Source organism: Neovison vison, chromosome 3 (assembly GCF_020171115.1).
Source record: "Neovison vison isolate M4711 chromosome 3, ASM_NN_V1, whole genome shotgun sequence".
NCBI lineage: Eukaryota > Metazoa > Chordata > Mammalia > Carnivora > Mustelidae > Neogale > Neogale vison.
In genome coordinates this window covers 163,884,741-163,903,513 of record NC_058093.1, presented here as the reverse complement: position 1 = coordinate 163,903,513, position 18,773 = coordinate 163,884,741, and the positions used below count along the sequence as shown (strand labels likewise).

Below are 18,773 nucleotides of genomic sequence, written 5' to 3'. Positions count from 1 at the left end.
GATCATTCAACTGAGTTGGCATGTTTCATCAGAGGACACGTTAGTACCATAGGTAGGAACCTGGTCCAGACTAAGCCAACTCAATTTTACGGCTCTGTATGATTTAAATGACTAAATGATTACGATTTTACGGTTGGCTTTGTGACGTACAGTGTCAATATCTCTATAGCTCATACTATGCATAAAAATTAATAGTAATTCATTACATAAATAATTTAAGTTGACAAAAGTCATGATTTCACATTACAGGCTCAGATACAAATCTAGTCCCTAGATATTATCTGCCTTAAAGATCTTCAACACTACTTGATACCTAGAAAACAAGAAGGGCACTAAGGACAACAGACCAGCTTAGTTTACTCAAGTTGTGTAGGCAGAAGAAATGTTAAAAATGACTCCTTAAATATTCTTCTTGGTAAAGTAGTATACTAATTGTACTGATGAAAAATATTTAAATTTTGAGATCATTAAATGTATTTAAACTGCTGCAAAGGCAAACACAATGGCAGCTTTATGCTTCTACTGCCTTCTTGTGCAACCAAGGTATTCATGAGCAGTTCTCCTCAAAATTAGGAAAACAAACACAATAAAAAAACCAGGTAAGCCCCCAAAAGTTCCTGAGCAAAAATAATTAACAGTGTCACATGGAGTCTTTAGAACATTATATTTCATAAAAGACAATGATAAAAAAGTACAAACATTTCCATGAGAAGCAAAAAAAAAAAAAATGAGAGTACAAGAAATTACTAGCATTTATTTCAGTGCATTTATGTAGAAGCCTTTCAGATCTAATAAATAAAATTATCTTAAGTATACTTCCTCCTTCTGATAAACAATACTATGGCCATTTTAGATCTCTCAGTTGGCATACTTGCAAATACAAGGCAACAAATCTGCAGTACTAATATTCATCTGAAAAGCACAAAGAGAAATATAGCAGATACAAGCAGAGGCCAAACAAAATGACACAAAACCTGCATTCACTTGTAGGAAGCCTCCAAAAGAAGGACGGTATTGTATTGGTCATTTTCCCATTTTGTTTTAAAAGCGTTATCAGTTTGGCTGGAAAAGAAGTCTAGGCAAGTTTTTAACACATAATTATGTATTTGGATAATACTGTAAATAAGTTTTCTGGTTGAATACCTTTTCACAAAATATAAACAAATTTAAATGTAGATTTTAAAAAATACTCATGTCTACACTTTTCCCTCTCTTTTCTACAAACAGGCCATTAATCATTACTTCTCTCTCGAGCAGACAGGTACTACATAACTTGCCCAGTTAGTGCCATAGGGACCTCATGATAGCCCCATGTCCACATATATGTTTCTTGACTTTGAACCTAAGAAATACAACAGGTAAGTTATCAGAGGATGTCTTCATAATTTTAGAAAGGTTTCAACTTGCTTGATTTGATTTGTTTCAGAAATACAATACTTCTTCTGTTGGCGTACCTCACATTGCACTTCATACAGAGTCGGCAATCAATACACATTCCCAAAGAAATCCACCAAACATGACAATAAAACCATTTGAAATGCATTTGTTAAATTTTATGCAATAGATTTATTTTCATAAAATGAAGATAACTGAGCAAAACTCTCTATCACCCTTCCAGAAACATATAAAAGTCATTCTTTATAGGCAAAAATCAATTATAGGTGTGCACGTGAAACCAAAACAAAACAAAGAGGGTAAAAGTGAAAAACAAACTAATGAGATGATTTTCACAGGATGACATACTGTATTCAAAACTGAAGAGAGCAAAATAACATGGCTCACTCATAAAACAAAAATGGCTGTTAAACTTAATCCAAGAAAATAAGGCAGATACTAGTAGAACTGAGTTCTCCTAAAACTGTAAAATGTGTATCAAAATGAGAATTCCAAAATGTGGGCCACTCCACATTAAAAAGCAAAAAATATGTTTTACGAGTAAGACTCAGAAACAGCCCTAATTTTCCCCACAGTTAAAATATGTAAGTATTAAAAAAATATTTAAGTATTATTGGGTTAACTACGCCCCTACTATCCTGTTAGTGATCACAAACGTTAACATTCCCAACCGACTTTCATTTCACAATTAAAAAAACTGCATTGGCTATGAGACCAAAATGAACAGATACGCAAATTCAGAACAAATTTTTTTTTTTACTTTTCAGAGTTTGATTTTTTGTGATCTTGAGGACCACTAAAAAAGTGGGAGATAAATATTTTGGACATAATGCTAGAGAAATAAATACAGAAAATTCTGTTTGTATCATAAGGGAGAGTGATCAGTTTTTTCAAAGTATAAGAATTTCAATTATGTTATGATTTGGTTTGTGGTCATTTGTATTATTAATACTGCCATAAAAGATGATATTTCAAAATTAAACTCAAACCTGAGATAAATAACCATATTTCTGTTTTAGGTGAACAATCTACGAGGCAAATATTATCCCAACATCCCTCATAGATAGATTTCTATTGTTCATTGTTTTTGAAGATTCACTTTATGGATACATAATTTTTTTGTTTTAAATTTGTGAAAATATCAAGATATTTTCTAGAATCTTTGGTTACCTATAGTTGATAATTTTCAAAATAAGGATGTTGTTTGGTTTTGTCATGAAAACTTCATCCAAATTTAAGATCAAGTAATATACTGGATGTCAGGTAGTGTTCTCAGAGAAGTACCCTAGAACATCAATTCATTTAAATAACTGATTATATATTTTAATATAATTCTATTAAATCATTTCAGTGAGGCAATTTTAAGAATACCAGGAATGTAATTTCTTAAAAGTGAAAAAAATATATAGTTCTAATAAAACTGGTTGACATTAAAGGTTCCCTTCAAAAACTTGAAATTCTATGAGTCTGAGAACTAAACTTAAAATTTGTTTTTATCTACTAAGCATTTATCTTCATAAAAATAGAACATTTAATTTCTTATCTAATATTATAATTTATTTGTATAAGTACTACTGGGTTTTCCATAGTTCGTTCTTTTAAAAAAATTGTTTTGATTTTTTTTTAAATGAAAATTGTTTTTTGGTTCTTCTGAACTAGAAATAATAAAAGTGCTGTTCACTATGAATTAAAAAAAAAATACAGTGTACAAACACACGCTACCTCAGGAAGATTTTTTGAGGCACAAAATCCCTGACAATTACACCAAAGATACATGAAAGACAGTTAACATAAAGAGGTCCTTTATATCATGTTAACATCACAACATTTAAGATTTTCTTGGTAATACTCATGCAATATGCATAAACAATATGGTTGTGATTTAGCAAAATCTGATGGGATTGCAAGCAAGGAAAAAAACAGGTAATTCTGGTAGGAAGAAAAGTGGTCTAAGTACTTTCTTCTTACCCTTTAAAACCCTAGGGAAGTTGTGACTTCTTCCACACAAAAGGCTGAAGGTATAACAGTTTACTGTAGTAGTTGGCTGTCAATTATTGACAGTTCCTTCATTTCACACAAGGGTTAACCTTTGTTTAGTGACATAAATTTGCATTGTTTTCTTCCATGCAAATAAAAAATGTCTATAAAAGTCCGATAAAGGCATAACCAATTACATGCAAAACTGCAACACATCTTTTTTTTCAACAATTTGAACACGTTAATTTACATCACATATATACAAAACATGTTTAAACAGAAATAAAGCATTCTCTTGAATTAAATTATATATTTTAGTATAAAAATTTTCTCTTTGTAGGGAGCTCTCTTAACTTCCAGATTTCAGCAAGGGCCTTGGGTATCTGCAGTGCTCGCTGTGGGGGTGTGTCTCAGAGAAGAGGGTGGGTGGTGGTCTCTAATCTCAAGCTGTAAACACTGGGGGCTGCTGGCTCTCCTTCTCATCACAGCAGGGCACCAGGACACACGCACTCACTGACCTCCAGTAAGAGCAGGCTCCTAGTTGATGATCCAGCATTGCAGTCTGTCTTGCCATGAGAGCTGTTTCCTTTAGTAGTCCTCAATAGGAGCTAACTCTGGCATGAGGTTTACAGATATATTTGTATACAACCTGTCAACCAGTATTTTTGGCGTATATATTAAATTGTTCAACCCATCGATGTACTGACGCTCTTTTGAGTATCTTAGCAATTTATACCTATGGTGTTAGAGAAAAAAATGAAAAATAACAGGAACACGTTCAAAAAGAAAAACTGATGACAAATATGGTCAGGGTCATTCTACAATTAAAGCATTTAAAGCTTTTTCAATTTTTACTTTTCATTATAATTAAAGATCTTTTAAACCATTATCTAAGTTAGCATTTTTACTAGTTTTAAAAAGCCTCCTGAAAAAATTATTTTGCACACTTACAACTCAGACATCCTTAAGAAATAAAATGTTTTATGAAATAATACATCTTATGTTAAGGAACACTTTTTATATAAATAGTTAACCGGGCTCTTTAATATAAATATATACATATCTCTCCTCAAAATAAGCACAAAAATATTTTACTTCTATAAGAGAAAATAAGATCAACAAAAAATTCCCTGCCAAAGATTTTTTTGAGGCTGCAATGTTTTTTAACAAATTTTTCATATATCAAAAAATTCTGAAACCTTTTTATCTGAAGGTGATATTAAACTTACCGTCCTAAAAATTGGACTTCACCTCGATGGTGATGAGGAATAGACTTGTATTTTCCCAAGTCTCCCTCTGGCCTTGTTACATTGTATCCAGCATAGTGAACTCTACGAAACATGGAAATAAAAATATAAAGGAATACACTGTGACATAAAAATTGACTACCTGAATTTAACTTGAAATGCAGAAGAAGGCTCTCATTAGAGTGGTCAATAATTTCAGAAGGCACTCTTAATGAAGAAAGGCAGAAACACAAAGCAGGATTTAAAAACCTCAAAAATTTTCCATCCCCAAAAATCTTTTCTTGGAATACCAAAGTGCAATGTAACTAACAGAAAGGAAATTTATACAAATTCTATTATTAAGCAGTTTGTACCTCAACATACCTATTCCAAAGGTCATCATCTTCTCCTCCCCATCCCCAGAAGGCATTAGGAAAACCATTGATCTTTCTAAATTGTTCCACTGTCAGTCCACTTACACCACCAAAAAACTCTTTATATGGAAGACTAAAAAGAAAGCAGAATACAGCATTCTAAAAATGAAATCAAAACAGTTTGCCAACTGAAATCAAGTTTTTAATCTTATATGTGCCTTGCAAAATATATTCTTATTTTCTATATAAACAATTGAGCAGATTAAATCATATTCTGGGAAATATAAAGTACACCAAGAAAGAAAACATTTTCACAGTCTAGCAAAATATCTATGTTAGGTAAAACACTTGTGATAAATGAAATTTAATTCTCAATAATGTTATTTCGTAAGACTCACAACCCAGTGTTCAAAAATTGGTAAGACTTCCACACCAAAGCAAACTTGATTAAATACATCAATAGTTGTCAATGCAATGGTAGATGCTGTTAAGCTAATAAAGTATTCTAAATCAACTGAACTTAATTATAAATGCATCATTTATTATGTAGATAGACCAGGATAAAAATAAATTAGTAATTACAACTCTAGCACTTAATTTTGAAATGACTAGCTGCCTGTTCCAATAATAATCATACCTGTTCGGTATAATACCATAATATGCACAGATATTTACAAATATATTATCTTTAATGTACTAAATATTTAGATAAATCACTTTTTGATTGAGATATAATAGATATATAACACTGTATTCATTTTAGGTGTACAACATAATGATTTCACATACATATATACCATAAAATGATTACCACAATAAATCTAGCTAATATCCATCACCATACACAGTTACAGAATTCTTTGTTTTCTTGTGATGAGAGCTTTTAAGACCTATTCTCTTAGCAACTTTCAAATATATAGTAGAGTATCATTAACTCTAATCCCCATGCTGGACATTACACCTCCAGGACAAATGTAACTTACAACTGAACTTTGTACCTTTTAACCCCCTTCAGTCACCGCCCCCCTCCACCGGCCCACCACTTCTGGCAACCACCAATCTGTCCTCTGTATCTATGAGTTTGTCATTTGTTTTAGATTCCACATATAGATGAGGTCATACAGTATTTGTCTCTCTTGGAGAAATGACTACTACATTTTCAAATTTGGATTTAGTTTCCTTACCTTTCCCTAACTCATACACCAAGGAATTTGGCAAATCAAGTTGTTTGTTTAGATACAGATTGGTTTTCTGATCTCAAGGGAGCACCCCTAGACTTAGTTCTGAGTAAATTCCTGAGGCCCCAACCGTACTAATGGGAAGTGGTACAGCAGGGCCCCTGCAGAAGTCAGGTCAATGTGGGGGGCCAGCAGGGAAAATCTGACCATGCGCAGCATCTAGAAACCGAGCTCAGGGAAATCCGGCTAGGACTATAGCAAAGTTGCCTCAGAGAAGGGGGAGAACAGATCTCATTGTTTTTGTGGGAGGACTGTCATCTCGTCTCATTCCCTGTGGGAAGAAGTGCTGGGTGCCCACGGAGATCCGGTGTGGGAGAAGCAGCTCCTACATGGACTCAACGGGTGAGGAAGAAAGCAGTCTTGGCCCCAATGGCTAGAGGTGCCCAAGGACAACCACAGTGTCCCAGGAGACAACACGAGGTTTACATCTGGGAGGTAACGGTCCTGCTTATATCACGAGCTGGGGGTCAGCAGGGCTGACAAGTATTTGTGGCACTTGTCACGGCATGGGCTTCCCATGCCAGTTAGATTATTCTTCCTCAGGCTACTGGTTTGGGAGAAACCCCAGATCAATAGATAGGTAGATATGGATAAGGGCGTGTGTGTTTTCATTAACATGTATAAATTGGTAAGCACATTAATTCCATTTATTGTTCTGTTTAAGTGCAAACAATCAATTGTACTATATCCAAAATGAAGAAAAAATGGGTAAAAGGAAGACATAATAAATAAAGAAGAAAGAGAGAGGGAAAGAAAAGTATTCTTTTCCTGTTCTAGTGCTGATTCACCTGGTCATGTCCTTAACACTTTTTGCCTCCCCCTACCCTGTAGGTCAGGCAGCAGGCACAGCTGTGAAGTAGAGAACATCGCCTTTGCTCCAGGCTTACAACTGAACCTTCTGTTCTGCTCTGTCTTCTCTCCACTTCCATCAACCAATGAAAACTGTGATGACTTGCATGCTTCAATGTCAACTTAAGTTACTGTCACAGCTCCACTGACTGTTTACATTTCAAGGAATGTGCAGTCAGAGAGCAAGAAAGGTCTGCCTCTTATTAATAAAGGCAAGACAAGAACCTATAACTTAGAAAGAAGACACACTACAGAGAAAGGGCCTTCTCCGCACCATAATAAGTCACTGGAGAAGGGGAAGCAGAAAGGAGCCACCACGGGGGTTGCGTGGGTGGCTCAGTCGGTTAAGCGTCTGCCTTCGGCTCAGGTCATGATCCCAGGGTCCTGGGATCAAGGCGCTCATTGCGCTCCTTGCTGGTCCGGGAGCCTGTTCCTCCATCTCCTCCCCACTAGTGTTCCCTGTTTGCGCTCTCTGTCACTATCTCTGTCTCTCCCAAAGGAATAAATAAAATCTGGAAAAAAAAAAAAGAAAGAAAAAAAAAAAAAACAGAAGGGAGCCACAGTGTGCTCCATGCATCTACTCAGGGCAGACCCAGGGTGTGTGGTCTCCTACAGTCCTAGGGTCAGACTCTACGACTCCAACGATCAAGAAAACCAACACACAGGGATAGAAGGAACGAACCAAGTCCTATCACTGGTACATGGGGAACCCGAAGTTAAACCTACTTTTGCCTGACATAGAGCCCAGGTTCTCTTTCCCATCTAGCCAAATGCACATCTCTGTGAGGAAGCACCTAGATGGCAGGCAAGTGACTATCCCCAGCTCCCTGTGGAGACCAAGTGGAGTGCAAGATCTCTCAGGCTTTTGAGCCCTCAGATCCAGGCACACTGAGAGAGCTACCCCTTCAATGACACGATTTTTAAGTATACGGTCTGCTCTCAAGAGGAAGGCTTATTACTCACATATACATGTATTTATCCAGCTTCGCTGCAAAATGACGTGGCATCTCTCCACAGCCGTAATAGTTTCGGTCATTCTCAGGTAGATGATCCACATCATGGAAGATGACGCAGTCCCAGACACTGTCTTTCATGGCCTCTTTGAAGCCCACGTTGAAGAGCATCGCACGGTTAAAAGGCTGTGTGCCAGTCTTCACAAAGGAAAACAGAAACGTAGTCAGGCTTTGTCACCTGACTTTGCTCTATGGTTTTCTAACTTGTTGAATCATGGTCAAATAATAAGAGTAAATACATCCAAATCAACTAGATAAAACAAGAAAATGTGTCAGGCTCTTCAAATATGCTGTTTAGATTTAGTACTACGTCCTTTTGTATTTTGGTCACATATAAGAAAACGCTGTCATCTAGTGCATTTACAGGATGTTTCCGTTTTACTTCAAATACATCAGAATACAGATCACTTATGACCGGGAGAAAAAAAAAAACCATTAAAAATAATATAGGTTGTGGGGCGCCTGGGTGCCTCAGTCCTTAAGCCTCTGCCTTCAGCTCAGGTCATGATCCCAGGGTCCTGGGATCAAGCCCCACATCAGGCTCCCTGCTCGTCGGGGAGCCTGCTTCTCCCTCTCTCACTCCCCCCTGCTTCTGTTCCCTTTCTTGCTGTGTGTCTCTCTGTCAAATAAATAAATAAAATCTTCAAAAAATAATAATATAGGTTGTGTTTTTTAGTGAAGCTTTCCATATGTGTCAAGGCTAAGGGAAGCATGAAGTTAACTGGGACAGGACGAACAGTAGGCCTCTGCTTACAGAACAAGGCCAGTGAGAGCTAATTCTGTACTGTTAATTCTTATAATAAAGACACCAGCATTTTGAGAGACATAAAGAAGTGAAACTTACTACACAAAATCCAACTTCCTTTATTACAACCATTTACCTTTATTATTAAGAAAAGTCTATTAACGTGCATGGGCAACAAACACTTCCTATTTTTCTTATTCTTGCTTATGATATAGACCAAGAACACTTTAAGGGACAAGAAGATGGGAACTTATTACACAGAACCCAACTTCCTACAGAATATTCACTTCCCTTTATTCATGAGGGAAATCATATAAAGGTGCACCGGCAATTAAATTGCTTCATTCTGTATCTGAAGGAAATTAAACAGCAATTATCCACACCTTCGCAATATTTCCCAAAATCATTTCCAAACTAGAAAATAAAATAAGATGATGACAGAAGCAAATGAGATACACGACACAGTCATCACCAGAGGGCTGCCGCCGGAGGGAGAAACTAATTTCCTGTCCTGAGTCCTGCATGAACTTTACTTTACTTTTACTTTTCACTTTACTTTTTATAGTTTCTTTCTTCACCATTGAAAAGGAGAATAAAAAGGAAAGGGAGTTAAGTTAAATTACAGTGTCACGACTGGCACATTGTCAGTGTGAACAAATTCCTTTCAGGTTTTAAAAAACTGGTTTTATTAAGTGTGGACATAATGCTTTATGGCTTATAATCAAAATAAGAAGTCTATGTCTAACCCATCTTCACCTTCCAAAAGTAGAGCATTTCACCTCCTGTAGTGGTTTATCCGGCACTTCTCTCCATATTGCAAGGTGATGAGAGTTCTGACTCTCATTAATGTTGAGATAATAATGGCTTCATTAATGTTAGACATTGTCTACTGACTTCCTACCATGGCCACTGAGGATTCATACCACCATACTCACTGCCCCTCCATCCATTTTCCCAATCCAGTTATATCATAATTTACATCATTAGGACTGCATAAATATTTCTTGAGTGCAGGAGCACCTGAGTGGCTTGACTGGTTGGGCATCTGCCTTTGGCTCAGGTCATGATCTCAGGGTCCTGAGACTGAACCCCACATTGGGCTCTCCACTCAACGGGGAGTCTGCTTCTCCTTCTCCCTCTGCCTTTGTGTTCTCGCTCTATCTTAAATAAATTTTATACACACACACACACACACACACACACATTCTTGAGTGCCAAGTGAATTATGATGCTGTTTTTTTAAACTGGGATTAATAACCAGCTTCTGTTTTCTCAGTTTTCTATTATTACTTTGTACAAAAGCCCCAACAGATAAACATTTTACTTATTAATAATTGATGTAATTCGAGCACATCAAGTCATCTATCAACTCCTTTTCCACCTCCTCAAGCCAAAGGCATTTCCCACTGCCCTGCATTTTTGCTCCAGTCCAGAGAGGTCTAACCATGGGCACCTCTCATCCCAGGACTTATTCAATCCCTGGCATCACCCCTGACCCTGACTTGGCTTTCTCTATTTGTTAAGGCACATCCCTCAACAGCTTCCTAAGTAAGGGTCCATGAAAAAAAAAAAAAATCTATCTATCTAGCTAGCTATCTATCATCAGTCTACCTCACAACTGATTGACATTTTGGCTGGGTAAAAATTTCTAGGTTAAAAATCACAATATCTAGAATTAGTTTTTTTTAACTTTATTTATTTATTTGTCAGAGAGAGAGAGAGAGAGAGAGTGTGTGTGTGTGTGTGTGTGTGTACAAAGCAGGGGGAACAGCAGGCAGAGGCAGAGAGAGAAGCAGGCTCCCTGCTGAGCAAGGAACCAGAGCCAGGACTCGACCCCAGGACCCCAGGATCATAACCTGAGCTGAAGGCAGGCACTTAACCCAAACTGAGCCACCCAGGTGCTCCTCCCGCTAGAACTGTAAAGGCCTGGATCCACAATCCTCTAGCTGTCAGCATTACTGAGAAGTTTCCTATGATCCTGATATATAATCACTGGAAATTCTACAGAATTTCTTCTTGATACCTTCTCTTTTTAATTCGTATTCTAAAATTTCAAAATAACACGCTTCACAGTGGATCTAGATTTTATTCACGTGTACCTGTGAGTTCCTTCAATCTGAAGACATGCTTTCCCTCCTGGGGAACTTTCTTACATTATTTCTTTGGACTTTTTCCCCCTACTCCCCCCAGTTTCTGTGTGCTCTGCTTTTCCAGAACTTGGATTAGTGAATCTACTGCTAATTATGAGCAGGAAACTGGGACAACAACCACACAGATGCCTTCTCTCTGCTCCATGACATCTCAGCCTGGCCTGGAAGATCTGCTTCCGGGGTGGGGGGCGAGGGGGTGGGAGCTCGCTCACACAGCCAGCAAGATGATGCTGCCAAGTTGGTTTCCCATCCCCAGAGCTGCCCAAGTGTCCTCGTGACCTGGCAGCTGGCTTCCCTGACAGTGAGGGATCCAAGAGACCAAGGCAGAAGCAGCCATATCTTTCTGACCCGCCCTCAGAAGTCCCACACTGCCATTCCTGCAGTCTGGCTGCCCAGGCAAGTCAGCTCATATTCGCTGTGGGAAGAGATGACACGAGGCCTGGCTGCACAGAGGCAAAAATCCTTGCAGGCCATCTGGGAGGTGGTTACCCCATGACATACTGGTACTGACTGATCGTCTTAATTTCTTACGTCTTGTTCTACTTTAGGAGTTATTTTCTTAAGTTTATCTTCCAGCCATTGTACTCAGTTTTGTTTAGTTCGGACATTTTCGTTTATAGTAACATCCTTATTCCGACTACTCTTCCTTTATGATGCCCTATTTTTGCAGATTCATGATCTTTTCTCTCTGTGGATATTGATTATGAGCTTTTGTTGTTCTTTTAAGATTTTCTGTTTCCTTCATTGTCTCTATTCTCTACACGCCTTCTCTTGGATTGGTTTTATCCCCTCTTGTGCAAGCTTTCTTCAAGATCGGAGTAGCCTTGGCATTCGTGCTTGAGAGTGAGGCTCTAAAAAGCTGGGGAGAGTCTCCCCAAAGCTATGAGAGCTCTGTGGCATCCTGCTTTTGACTCAAACACATACACCACACATGCACATACACCACACCGGTACGTAAGCAAATCCTTAAACCCAACTAAAATATAAAACCAAAAGCCCCATTCCCCACCCCACCCCCCATGCCCTACATGTTGACAGCCCAGAAAATGGCAACACTCTTGTTCAAGACACACATGCCAGCACTGAGGATGGGTCTCTGTCACTCACAACACACATCTGATTCGTCAGCAGGAATATTACTGTTCAAGATGACGGAGTCAGCCAAACCCCACCACAGCTCACCTCCCCCTTGGCGACCGCGGCAGCGCAAGCCCATGTCTCCTCCTGCCGGACTTCTGCAAAGCGCCACAGCTGCCCTTGTCTCCGCTCCTGCCCCACTCTGCCTGCTCTCACCACCGTCATCTTTTCAAAGCCTCAGTTAGATTATGTCACTGATTTACTGAAAACCCTCCAGTGTCTTCCAGCCTCACTGGTGATAATCCATGTCCCCACCCTGGCTTGTCCGCCCTCCATTTTTGCTTCTCACGCCCTCTTGGACTTCTTCCCTAACACCATCCCCCACCGGGCGCTCCAGTACTGGACAGACACACTGGCCTGGAATCCACATCCCATCACATGACTCCAGGCTGTCCCAATGTCGCCTCCCCCAGGAGGCCTTCCCAGAGCAGTCTGTATAAAAGAGCACATCTCCCTACCTTTACTGCTCTCTCTGCCCTTTTACCCCCGAGTCCCTCCTGACATATCACAAGTTATGTACTGTCCATCTCTCCTCATCAGAACAAGGGCCTTGCCTTGCTGAGCTCACTGCTGTAACCCCATTGTCACATGAAGGAAAAGGCTTCATGGAGCTGATAAGGCGATGAGCTGGATCTTCCTTTGGAAATTTCTAAATATTAGATGAGGCATCTTTTCCCTGGGGCTAATCTGTTTCTCTAATAAAGATACTAGTCATGCCGTGCCTCAGTTGGAGGGGTTGGGGGGATTCGTACCTAACTGCTGGCTTCAAAAAACTAGACCGAGGAAAGGCCTGAGAGATCCCTAGAGCTGGCATGCAAACTTACTTAGCCCCTCTGCTCCAAAGCCCCCCAAGCTGAGCTGGGCTAGCAGACTCAGGACTTTCTGTGGTGTGGTTTCTCCAGAGGACAAACTTAAACTTTGATTTTTTACAAGACACAATGGAGTAATCCCTTGGCAGCATAAGCAAAGATGGGGAAGTGGGAATTTGACTGTTTTACAATCAAACTTTTAAACAACCCTGTTACGTTAGCCCTGTAATTCAGTCTACCTGTGACATCTTTCAACTGCCGGGATCCGCGGGACTTTGTCCAGCAAACTGACTCAACACTTGTCACCATCACCCTCCACGAGCATGTGGGTTTGAACATCCTCTGCTCTATTACAGGAGCTGTGAGTGCCCCATCTGCTTCCTGACGTCCAGAAATGTGTTGCAATCTCTCAACGACCGACTCTTTTGTCCTTCTGGTTTAAAACTTTTTTTTTTAAGTTTTTTTCTTTCACTCTCGTTTTAGGAGTTTGAAAAAGAGAAGTGGTAAATGTATGTTCACTGTTCCCTATTTCACTGGGACTTCTAAGCTGTTCTTCAATTGCTTGGCTCTTCTGGGCACCAGTCCAGCAGAAGAATCACTCTTCTTTTTCATATGTGGTAAAAATGTTACTACCTCAAAACCACCCACCATCAGATACATGGACTGAATTAATACTGATCAAGGCTGAGATTTAGACTTAAGTGGTTTATAAAATATGGATCTTAGCTGGTTTGTAAAGGTTGCTTCATCACCTACACAAAATAATTCAGCGGTGCTGGACTCTCAGAAGAATATGCCTTTAAAAGCACAAACACAGTGCCCTCTTCCATAGCTCAGCTGGTAGAGAGGAGGACTGTAAAAACACAGACGCACACATCTCACCTCCCTACACGTTAGGAGACTGAAGTTTCAAAAAAGGAAACTAGCAGTTGGTAAAACTGACCTAGAGGTTTTTAAATTATGGCTATCGTGAAAGAAATTAAAAGTTTTGATTTGTTATCAGATAAAAAAAATCCATTTTCATAGTATAAGTTGTCACATTAAAAAGTACACATACACTATATGCATCACTGCATGGGAACAAATCACCTTAAAAAAATGATTTACATACAGAGAAGTGTAAGTTAGAATAAACACCAAGTATTTCTAGGGGGGAAAATATAGGCAAAAAGCTAAGAGGAGATCTAGAATAAGCCACAAAGGAGCTGGGAAAACATACTATATATAATAATCTTAGAAACATAATTTGAATATGTTTCACGAAAAAAAAAAACACAACAAAGGAGCATTTAATAATATAAGCTAGGTCACTTTCTGTCTACTGTTAAGTAAGGAAATCCATTTTTAGTCAGGTTTAGCGTGAGGAAAAAGAAGGAATATCAGGATAAAATGAGGTTATCAAGGTCAAAACCAAAAGTACCCAAATTGCAATATATTTGAAACACAAATGGAGTGCACCTTCTAGAAATGCTAGAAATCACTGATAAAATTCGGCAAGTGCCTCGTGCTTGGGAGATGGGGATGGGGAAAGATGAGGGAAGAAATCGAAGACAATACTTTAAGTATAAAACTAGGTAATGACAGAGGTGGAAAAAACTAAAAGTATGGTAAATATCCTCAAAGGGTGCAAATAAGACTGAAAGAAATTGTAACGTATGGAATACTGAGATATGAAAAATATTTATAGAAAAAAAATTAGCTGATAACATGAAGACTAATTTAAAAAATGTTTCTGGTGAGTGTTATGAAGTGTGTAAACCTGGCGATTCACAGACCTGTAACCCTGGGATTAAAAATACATTATATGGGGGCGCCTGGGTGGCTCAGTGGGTTAAAGCCTCTGCCTTCGGCTCAGGTCATGATCCCACAGTCCTGGGATCGAGCCCCACGTCAGGCTCTCTGCTCAGCAGGGACCCTGCTTCCTCCTCTCTCTCTGCCTGTCTCTCTGCCTCCTTGTGATCTCTGTCGTTCAAATAAATAAATAAAATCTTTAAAAAAAATACATTATATGTTTATAAAAAAATTTAAAAAATTTTTAAAAAGTCTCATTTTAATAGGCAAGACATGATTAAAAACAACAGGAGCACATCAACTGATAAATGGATTAACAAATGTGGCATATGTAACATACTCAATCCCAAATAAGAATTTACCCAAATATGAAACTAAAGATTCACTCTAAGCTAAACATTTTTAAATCCCACCATATCTAAGAATTTATTAAGTTCCAGTACACTTAGGTACCATTTTGAAAAATATTCTCTCCTGGGACACTCTGTGGCTCAGTCAGTTAAGTGTCCAGTTCTTGATTTCAGCTCAGGTCATGATCTCAGGGTTGTGAGATCAAGCCCCACATCGGGCTCTGCACTGAGCATGGAGCTTCAGAGTCTTTCTCTCCCTCTCTCTCTCCTCCTCCCCCACCACTTACACACACGCTCTCTCTAAAAAAAAAAATAATAAAATTATAAATTTTTTTTTAAAAATTGGAAGAAAAAGAGTAACATTCTCACCTGTTCAATGACATAAAAGGCAAATTCCAGTCTCTGCTTCTGGAGCATTGGAATCAGATGCAAGAAAAAAATCGGAAGATGTTCATGGCGATTACGGAAAGGAATGAGAACTGCCACCTTTAAAAACAAAATAGTCACATATATAAATAAATAGAACAGCAAGCCCTGGGGGTAAAGATAAAAACTGATCCTTAAAAAAAATTCTGAAGGTTTTAAAGTTGTGCCTTTATGGATTTTCTCACCAGAGATCCAACAGTGAGAAAACACAGACATGGCCCTTGCCTTTGTGCCACTTAGGGTCTTGTGAACCTGGGGAGGTATAAGTGGGCTCTGAAGGCCACTTCTTAGATTGCGTCTTTATTCTAACAACACCATGGGAAATCTTGGAAAGATTCATTAAAAGTGATAAAATCCCATTTGGGGATGGCAAACGCTCCCATGGAGAGTAGACTGGAAAAAGCCCAAAATAGATTCAGGTTGCTGGTTAGGACATTAACACAATTAGTCAATAAAAGAGGCAATGGTAGCTATAACGGAGGGAAGAGTGGAGGAGAGGAGAGGTACATGAATTTTGAACCATTTAAGAAGTAAATTAACAGGACTGGTTTATGGATGAGATAGAAAAAGTTGGGGAAGGAATGTGTCAAGAGTAACTTCTAGATTTTAAAGTAGATCATAAATAATAAATTCATGGTTTTTAAACTGAAATTAAGAGATCCCAATTGAATATCTACTATCCTACACGTGACTTACCTGGCCTAGATTTATTTTGAGAAACATAAGGGATATATCATAGAAGTATCATAATTATATTAATATCTTTCATTTAATCAAAATGCACAACTTAACTTTTGATACATGTTATATTTATTTCAGTGATAGGACAATACTGGGTTTAAAGTGAAGCTTAACAAAAAAAGTAATGTAAACAGCAGAAAAGAGAGAAATTTATCTTTTTTAAGCAGCCAAAAAAATGTGTTTCTTATATAATCTAAAGGACAAAAGAAAAAAATGTATATATGGGAATTAAATGGTTTCTCAGTAAATCAATGTTTCTTCTAATAGGAAAAAAAATGTATTGGGACTCTGAAAATCAAGACTAAAAAACAACATCTACATAAAATATGTTCATATAAAATAAGAATAAATGAATATTATCAATCATCACTTATTCAAATCCCCTATTTCCTGGATCCAAACTTTGTCATACAAGCTAAGTTGCCCTACAATTTAGATTTTGCTCTTGAAAAACTCAAATGTTTCCTAAACATTAGTTTTCTTTTAAAAAGCCCAAAAAGACAGTTTAGCAAAACTAAGAACATCTAAACTAGAAACACCACCACTAATTTTCCCTTAATGCAGGAAGGCATGATGGCCGCTACAATGCTGCTGTCTTCATGTTCACACTGTCTTACATTCGGTATGTGGTAGGAGCTCAAGAGGCTCTCGTGCCTCTGCCAGCCCCACTTTGGATCCCATTCCCATTTGGCTTCCTCATAAGGCACCTCTTGAACTGAGGACCGCAAGGCTGCTGGAGCAAACCTACCCCACATCCAAGAGTCCCCTCGATCCCACCACCACCCCTCCCCGTGACTGGGAACCTGCTGGTGGGAGTCACTGTCCATTGCTGGTGCAGCCACACTATTCCCAAATCAGTACAACTCCCAGACCTAGTAGGGACCCCTAGGTTCACTCTTAGGAGAGTGAACTGCTACAAAAAGTCAAAGGAGAGGAAGGAGTCAGATGGCAAGAAAGACTCCTACCACTAGCCTTATCTGAAGTGAACAGCGTGATAACTTCTGCAGAAATAAGCATCAAGCTTGCCCTTCCTCATTCTGAATTTGGCCACAAGTTAGCTGCCTAGAACATAAGATAAATGGGCTATAAAAGCAGTTAAGGAGAATTATGGATATTTAAGGAAAGAAGCTATTAAATGGCTGCTGAGTCCATGTTAATTAAATGCACTTACACTGAGTGATGAGTTTAACATCTAAGAATAAACAAAGTCATAGGCCATAATACAGTCCTTTGTTCAATGAAGGATTTAAAATATCAAGAGCTGTTTTTCTTTCTTAATCTTATAAAGAAACTGAGAATATGGGAAATGAAATTACCAATGTCTTGGCAAATTCAAAATAAGGTAAACTGTTCTCTTAATAGCAAATAAATGTCCATTTTTTAATGAGACAGATATCAAATATTTTGAATACTTTGCCTAAAGTAAAGTTTTTATTAAAACAAAGCTAAATTGTATCTTAGAAATTCATTTGGCATGTCCCTTCTTCTGGCTGTGGAATGACATTCTTAAAAAGTTTACAATTTATTGCCTAGAAAATGAAGATCTCAGTGTTCTGCAATAATCTATTTCAAGATTTAATAACCTCTGTTTCAGGGCATTTTTGGCAGGTACCCTAAGTTGCTGTTTGAGCTACTCTCCTGTTGGTGTATTTCCAGTGGAAACACACAACATCTGGTTATTACCTTCTGCAAAATAACACTTCATCTTCATGAATCAATCCGCACCACCTCTTATTCAAGCAAAATTATCCCATTCAGTTTGCGCTCACTTTAGACTACTAATCTTACTGAATTTATGCACCTATTTTTCTCGCTTATTTTCTCTTATTCTGACCATGAGAAGATCAGCAAGAAAAGTGTTTACTACATGCTATTTCCCACCAAGTATGTGTCCTACTTTCAAACTTTGAGCACACCAGCAGCTACGCTGTCCCTGGGTGACCCGGCTCCACGCCTGTCCCCAGAGAGGGCTCCCTAGTCTCCCACTGCCTAGGATGGAACACAGCGGAAGCCGCTGAGCCCTCATTCTCCACAGTGTTCCGGCTCCCTCCTTCTCAGCCTTCCCACTTCCAGTGTCCACAGGAGCTTCTCAACAGGAGGCACTTGATAAAAAAGGTTCTTGTCCCTTCCCACCAAGAGCATCAGAATGTCTGAGCACCATGTTCAAGAATCCTCATTTTTACCTGGGTGGTTCTTCTGCACAGGTGTCTAAGACTCATCTCTGAGCCATCGGAGATGAGAAACAGAACCCCGTGCCTCTGAACAGACACATGCAACGAGCACTGCCTGGTCCTTTCAGCCTTTAGGTTTTAGACAGACGTGGCTCAGATCTCCCACTGACCCCCCAAATGGAAAGGCAAAGCCACAGGTGAACACTTTACTTTGAATGTTCAGAAAAGCATTGCCATCTTTGCCTTCTACCCACCCCCTTCAAAATAAGCTTGCCTTCCTCCATAAGGCCTCCAACGTGTGCTGAATTTTCCACTTGAACCTCCAGTGTTCAGCAACACCTGAGAATTGCTGAGATCATTAGATTTGGAAGATCTCAGTTC

General features: G+C 38.7%; 1 protein-coding gene across 1 annotated transcript in view; it reads right to left on the bottom strand.

Moving 5' to 3' along the window:
- Positions 1-645: 645 nt before the first annotated feature.
- B4GALT6 (beta-1,4-galactosyltransferase 6) overlaps positions 646-18,773 on the bottom strand; it is a 67,284-nt gene continuing 49,156 nt past the window's right edge. Inside the window, exons 5-9 of the mRNA XM_044243219.1 lie at positions 15,424-15,540; positions 8,023-8,210; positions 4,983-5,105; positions 4,602-4,703; positions 646-4,108 (exon numbers count right to left, since the gene is read on the bottom strand). Of these exons, the coding sequence (XP_044099154.1) occupies positions 3,961-4,108; positions 4,602-4,703; positions 4,983-5,105; positions 8,023-8,210; positions 15,424-15,540 (678 nt within the window). The 3' untranslated portion in view covers positions 646-3,960. The remainder of the gene's footprint in view (positions 4,109-4,601; positions 4,704-4,982; positions 5,106-8,022; positions 8,211-15,423; positions 15,541-18,773) is intronic.